This window comes from Staurois parvus, unplaced genomic scaffold, assembly GCF_062004578.1.
Source record: "Staurois parvus isolate SC_StPar_1 unplaced genomic scaffold, SC_StPar_1.0 ptg000444l, whole genome shotgun sequence".
NCBI lineage: Eukaryota > Metazoa > Chordata > Amphibia > Anura > Ranidae > Staurois > Staurois parvus.
Window position 1 is genome coordinate 3,708,102 of NW_028318240.1, and position 7,235 is coordinate 3,715,336.

Here is a 7,235-nt window from a genome sequence, read left to right on the forward strand (position 1 = left end):
TCTACTACAGCACCTTCTAGTACAAGCGCTACAACAGCTGGCTCTACTACAGCACCTTCTAGTACAAGCGCTACAACAGCTGCCTCTACTACAGCACCTTCTAGTACAAGCGCTACAACAGCTGCCTCTACTACAGCACCTTCGAGTACAAGCGCTACAACAGCTGCCTCTACTACAGCACCTTCGAGTACAAGCGCTACAACAGCTGCCTCTAATACAGCACCTTCGAGTACAAGCGCTACAACAGCTGCCTCTACTACAGCACCTTCTAGTACAAGCTCTACAACAGCTGCCTCTACTACAGCAGCTTCGAGTACAAGCTCTACAACAGCTGCCTCTACTACAGCACCTTCGAGTACAAGCTCTACAACAGCTGCCTCTACTACAGCACCTTCTAGTACAAGCGCTACAACAGCTGCCTCTACTACAGCACCTTCGAGTACAAGCTCTACAACAGCTGCCTCTACTACAGCACCTTCTAGTACAAGCGCTACAACAGCTGCCTCTACTACAGCACCTTCTAGTACAAGCGCTACAACAGCTGCCTCTACTACAGCACCTTCTAGTACAAGCGCTACAACAGCTGCCTCTACTACAGCACCTTCGAGTACAAGCGCTACAACAGCTGCCTCTACTACAGCACCTTCTAGTACAAGCGCTACAACAGCTGCCTCTACTACAGCACCTTCGAGTACAAGCTCTACAACAGCTGCCTCTACTACAGCACCTTCGAGTACAAGCGCTACAACAGCTGCCTCTACTACAGCACCTTCTAGTACAAGCTCTACAACAGCTGCCTCTACTACAGCACCTTTGAGTACAAGCGCTACAACAGCTGCCTCTACTACAGCACCTTCTAGTACAAGCGCTACAACAGCTGCCTCTACTACAGCACCTTCGAGTACAAGCTCTACAACAGCTGCCTCTACTACAGCATCTTTGAGTACAAGCTCTACAACAGCTGCCTCTACTACAGCACCTTCTAGTACAAGCGCTACAACAGCTGCCTCTACTACAGCACCTTCTAGTACAAGCGCTACAACAGCTGCCTCTACTACAGCACCTTCTAGTACAAGCGCTACAACAGCTGCCGCTACTACAGCACCTTCTAGTACAAGCGCTACAACAGCTGCCTCTACTACAGCACCTTCTAGTACAAGCGCTACAACAGCTGCCTCTACTACAGCACCTTCGAGTACAAGCGCTACAACAGCTGCCTCTACTACAGCACCTTCGAGTACAAGCGCTACAACAGCTGCCTCTACTACAGCACCTTCTAGTACAAGCTCTACAACAGCTGCCTCTACTACAGCACCTTCGAGTACAAGCTCTACAACAGCTGCCTCTACTACAGCACCTTCGAGTACAAGCTCTACAACAGCTGCCTCTACTACAGCACCTTCTAGTACAAGCGCTACAACAGCTGCCTCTACTACAGCACCTTCGAGTACAAGCTCTACAACAGCTGCCTCTACTACAGCACCTTCGAGTACAAGCGCTACAACAGCTGCCTCTACTACAGCACCTTCTAGTACAAGCGCTACAACAGCTGCCTCTACTACAGCACCTTCTAGTACAAGCGCTACAACAGCTGCCTCTACTACAGCACCTTCGAGTACAAGCGCTACAACAGCTGCCTCTACTACAGCACCTTCTAGTACAAGCGCTACAACAGCTGCCTCTACTACAGCACCTTCTAGTACAAGCGCTACAACAGCTGCCTCTACTACAGCACCTTCTAGTACAAGCGCTACAACAGCTGCCTCTACTACAGCACCTTCTACTACAAGCGCTACAACAGCTGCCTCTACTACAGCATCTATGAGTACAACCTCTACAACAGCTGCCTCTACTACAGCACCTTCTAGTACAAGCGCTACAACAGCTGCCTCTACTACAGCACCTTCGAGTACAAGCGCTACAACAGCTGCCTCTACTACAGCACCTTCTAGTACAAGCGCTACAACAGCTGCCTCTACTACAGCACCTTCTAGTGCAAGTGCTACAACAGCTGCCTCTACTACAGCATCTATGAGTACAACCTCTACAACAGCTGCCTCTACTACAGCACCTTCTAGTACAAGCGCTACAACAGCTGCCTCTACTACAGCACCTTCGAGTACAATCTCTACAACAGCTGCCTCTACTACAGCACCTTCTAGTACAAGCGCTACAACAGCTGCCTCTACTACAGCACCTTCGAGTACAAGCTCTACAACAGCTGCCTCTACTACAGCACCTTCGAGTACAAGCGCTACAACAGCTGCCTCTACTACAGCACCTTCTAGTACAAGCGCTACAACAGCTGCCTCTACTACAGCACCTTCTAGCACAAGCGCTACAACAGCTGCCTCTACTACAGCACCTTCGAGTACAAGCGCTACAACAGCTGCCTCTACTACAGCACCTTCTAGTACAAGCGCTACAACAGCTGCCTCTACTACAGCACCTTCTAGTACAAGCGCTACAACAGCTGCCTCTACTACAGCACCTTCTAGTACAAGCGCTACAACAGCTGCCTCTACTACAGCACCTTCTAGTACAAGCGCTACAACAGCTGCCTCTACTACAGCATCTATGAGTACAACCTCTACAACAGCTGCCTCTACTACAGCACCTTCTAGTACAAGCGCTACAACAGCTGCCTCTACTACAGCACCTTCGAGTACAAGCGCTACAACAGCTGCCTCTACTACAGCACCTTCTAGTACAAGCGCTACAACAGCTGCCTCTACTACAGCACCTTCTAGTGCAAGTGCTACAACAGCTGCCTCTACTACAGCATCTATGAGTACAACCTCTACAACAGCTGCCTCTACTACAGCACCTTCTAGTACAAGCGCTACAACAGCTGCCTCTACTACAGCACCTTCGAGTACAATCTCTACAACAGCTGCCTCTACTACAGCACCTTCTAGTACAAGCGCTACAACAGCTGGCTCTACTACAGCACCTTCTAGTACAAGCGCTACAACAGCTGCCTCTACTACAGCACCTTCTAGTACAAGCGCTACAACAGCTGCCTCTACTACAGCACCTTCGAGTACAAGCGCTACAACAGCTGCCTCTACTACAGCACCTTCGAGTACAAGCGCTACAACAGCTGCCTCTACTACAGCACCTTCGAGTACAAGCTCTACAACAGCTGCCTCTAATACAGCACCTTCGAGTACAAGCGCTACAACAGCTGCCTCTACTACAGCACCTTCTAGTACAAGCTCTACAACAGCTGCCTCTACTACAGCAGCTTCGAGTACAAGCTCTACAACAGCTGCCTCTACTACAGCACCTTCGAGTACAAGCTCTACAACAGCTGCCTCTACTACAGCACCTTCTAGTACAAGCGCTACAACAGCTGCCTCTACTACAGCACCTTCGAGTACAAGCTCTACAACAGCTGCCTCTACTACAGCACCTTCTAGTACAAGCGCTACAACAGCTGCCTCTACTACAGCACCTTCTAGTACAAGCGCTACAACAGCTGCCTCTACTACAGCACCTTCTAGTACAAGCGCTACAACAGCTGCCTCTACTACAGCACCTTCGAGTACAAGCGCTACAACAGCTGCCTCTACTACAGCACCTTCGAGTACAAGCTCTACAACAGCTGCCTCTACTACAGCACCTTCGAGTACAAGCGCTACAACAGCTGCCTCTACTACAGCACCTTCTAGTACAAGCTCTACAACAGCTGCCTCTACTACAGCACCTTTGAGTACAAGCGCTACAACAGCTGCCTCTACTACAGCACCTTCTAGTACAAGCGCTACAACAGCTGCCTCTACTACAGCACCTTCGAGTACAAGCTCTACAACAGCTGCCTCTACTACAGCATCTTTGAGTACAAGCTCTACAACAGCTGCCTCTACTACAGCACCTTCTAGTACAAGCGCTACAACAGCTGCCTCTACTACAGCACCTTCTAGTACAAGCGCTACAACAGCTGCCTCTACTACAGCACCTTCTAGTACAAGCGCTACAACAGCTGCCGCTACTACAGCACCTTCTAGTACAAGCGCTACAACAGCTGCCTCTACTACAGCACCTTCTAGTACAAGCGCTACAACAGCTGCCTCTACTACAGCACCTTCGAGTACAAGCGCTACAACAGCTGCCTCTACTACAGCACCTTCGAGTACAAGCGCTACAACAGCTGCCTCTACTACAGCACCTTCTAGTACAAGCTCTACAACAGCTGCCTCTACTACAGCACCTTCGAGTACAAGCTCTACAACAGCTGCCTCTACTACAGCACCTTCTAGTACAAGCGCTACAACAGCTGCCTCTACTACAGCACCTTCGAGTACAAGCTCTACAACAGCTGCCTCTACTACAGCACCTTCTAGTACAAGCGCTACAACAGCTGCCTCTACTACAGCACCTTCTAGTACAAGCGCTACAACAGCTGCCTCTACTACAGCACCTTCTAGTACAAGCGCTACAACAGCTGCCTCTACTACAGCACCTTCGAGTACAAGCGCTACAACAGCTGCCTCTACTACAGCACCTTCTAGTACAAGCGCTACAACAGCTGCCTCTACTACAGCACCTTCTAGTACAAGCGCTACAACAGCTGCCTCTACTACAGCACCTTCTAGTACAAGCGCTACAACAGCTGCCTCTACTACAGCACCTTCTAGTACAAGCGCTACAACAGCTGCCTCTACTACAGCACCTTCTAGTACAAGCGCTACAACAGCTGCCTCTACTACAGCACCTTCTAGTACAAGCGCTACAACAGCTGCCTCTACTACAGCACCTTCGAGTACAAGCGCTACAACAGCTGCCTCTACTACAGCACCTTCTAGTACAAGCGCTACAACAGCTGCCTCTACTACAGCACCTTCTAGTGCAAGCGCTACAACAGCTGCCTCTACTACAGCATCTATGAGTACAACCTCTACAACAGCTGCCTCTACTACAGCACCTTCTAGTACAAGCGCTACAACAGCTGCCTCTACTACAGCACCTTCGAGTACAATCTCTACAACAGCTGCCTCTACTACAGCACCTTCTAGTACAAGCGCTACAACAGCTGGCTCTACTACAGCACCTTCTAGTACAAGCGCTACAACAGCTGCCTCTACTACAGCACCTTCTAGTACAAGCGCTACAACAGCTGCCTCTACTACAGCACCTTCGAGTACAAGCGCTACAACAGCTGCCTCTACTACAGCACCTTCGAGTACAAGCGCTACAACAGCTGCCTCTACTACAGCACCTTCGAGTACAAGCTCTACAACAGCTGCCTCTAATACAGCACCTTCGAGTACAAGCGCTACAACAGCTGCCTCTACTACAGCACCTTCTAGTACAAGCTCTACAACAGCTGCCTCTACTACAGCAGCTTCGAGTACAAGCTCTACAACAGCTGCCTCTACTACAGCACCTTCGAGTACAAGCTCTACAACAGCTGCCTCTACTACAGCACCTTCTAGTACAAGCGCTACAACAGCTGCCTCTACTACAGCACCTTCGAGTACAAGCTCTACAACAGCTGCCTCTACTACAGCACCTTCTAGTACAAGCGCTACAACAGCTGCCTCTACTACAGCACCTTCTAGTACAAGCGCTACAACAGCTGCCTCTACTACAGCACCTTCTAGTACAAGCGCTACAACAGCTGCCTCTACTACAGCACCTTCGAGTACAAGCGCTACAACAGCTGCCTCTACTACAGCACCTTCGAGTACAAGCTCTACAACAGCTTCCTCTACTACAGCACCTTCGAGTACAAGCGCTACAACAGCTGCCTCTACTACAGCACCTTCGAGTACAAGCTCTACTACAGCTGCCTCTACTACAGCACCTATGAGTACAACCTCTACATCAACCGAATCTACTACAGCATCCACAAGTACAAGCGCTACAACAACTGCCTCTACCACAGCACCTACGAGTACAAGTGCTACAACTGCTACCTCTACTATAGCACCTTTGAGTACAAGCACTACAACAGCTGTCTCTACTACAGCACCTATGAGTACAACCTCCACAACAACTGCATCTACTACAGCACCCACAAGTACAAGCGCTACAACAACTGCCTCTACTACAGCAACTACAAGTACAGGCACTACAACAGCTGCCTCTACTACAACATCTACAAGTACAAGTGCTACAACAACTGCCTCTACTACAGCATCTACAAGTACAGGAACTACAGCAGCTGCCTCTACTACAACATCTACAAGTGCAAGTGCTGCAACAACTGCCTCTACTACAGCAACTACAAATACAAGCACTACAACAGCTGCCTCTACTACAACATCTACAAGTGCTGCAACAACTGCCTCTACTACAGCACCTTTGAGTACAAGCTTTACAACAACTGCATCTACTACAGCACCCACAAGTACAAGCGCTACAACATCTACAACATCTACAACATCTACAACCAGTACACCAACCGCCTCCAATATAACATCTACAACCAGTACAGCAACCGCCTCCAATATAACATCTACAACCAGAACACAAACTGCCTCCAATTTAACATCTACAACCAGTACACCAACCGCCTCCAATATAACGTCTACAACCAGTACACCAACCGCCTCCAATATAACATCTACAACCAGTACACCAACCGCCTCCAATATAACATCTACAACCAGTACACCAACCGCCTCCAATATAACATCTACAACCAGTACACCAACCGCCTCCAATATAACATCTACAACCGGTACACCAACCGCCTCCAATATAACATCTACAACCAGTACACCAACCGCCTCCAATATAACATCTACAAGTACAACCACTACAGCAAATGCCTCTAATACAGCACCTACAAGTACAACCAATACAACAACTATCTCTAATACAGCAAATATTACCTCTACAGCAACGTCATCTCCAACACCCATAACAATAATAACTAGTAATAGTACTGTAACTACCAGAGGAACCCCTACCATCAATACAGTCATAACCACAGTAGAATCTGTCTCCAGAACAACCAGTGATAGAGTGAATTCAAGTACAAGCTCATTATTGACAATGTCCAATGATGTTCCAGACCTAAGTACCACAGAGGACAGTAGCACCACAAAAGAGACATCCGAGAAATCTCTTATGACAACCACCATAAGCAATACTGAAACACCACTATGTAAGTTATACCTACCTACTAAAGTAATGTTTGAAAATATTCTGAGCCCCATGAGTTAGTCAGTAAGAATATCTTTATATGGAGTATGTAGTATAGCGTTAGATTCTAGGCTGTTCTG

At 48.5% G+C, this 7,235-nt stretch overlaps 1 protein-coding gene across 1 annotated transcript in view; it reads left to right on the top strand.

Annotated features, from left to right (window-relative positions):
• LOC149453961 (uncharacterized) overlaps positions 1-6,785 on the top strand; it is a 30,963-nt gene extending 24,178 nt beyond the window's left edge. Inside the window, exons 9-14 of the mRNA XM_089687995.1 lie at positions 122-1,489; positions 3,062-3,631; positions 3,849-4,861; positions 5,817-5,889; positions 5,933-6,057; positions 6,111-6,785. Coding sequence (XP_089544121.1) covers positions 122-1,489; positions 3,062-3,631; positions 3,849-4,861; positions 5,817-5,889; positions 5,933-6,057; positions 6,111-6,785 — 3,824 coding nt within the window. The remainder of the gene's footprint in view (positions 1-121; positions 1,490-3,061; positions 3,632-3,848; positions 4,862-5,816; positions 5,890-5,932; positions 6,058-6,110) is intronic.
• Positions 6,786-7,235: the final 450 nt, after the last annotated feature.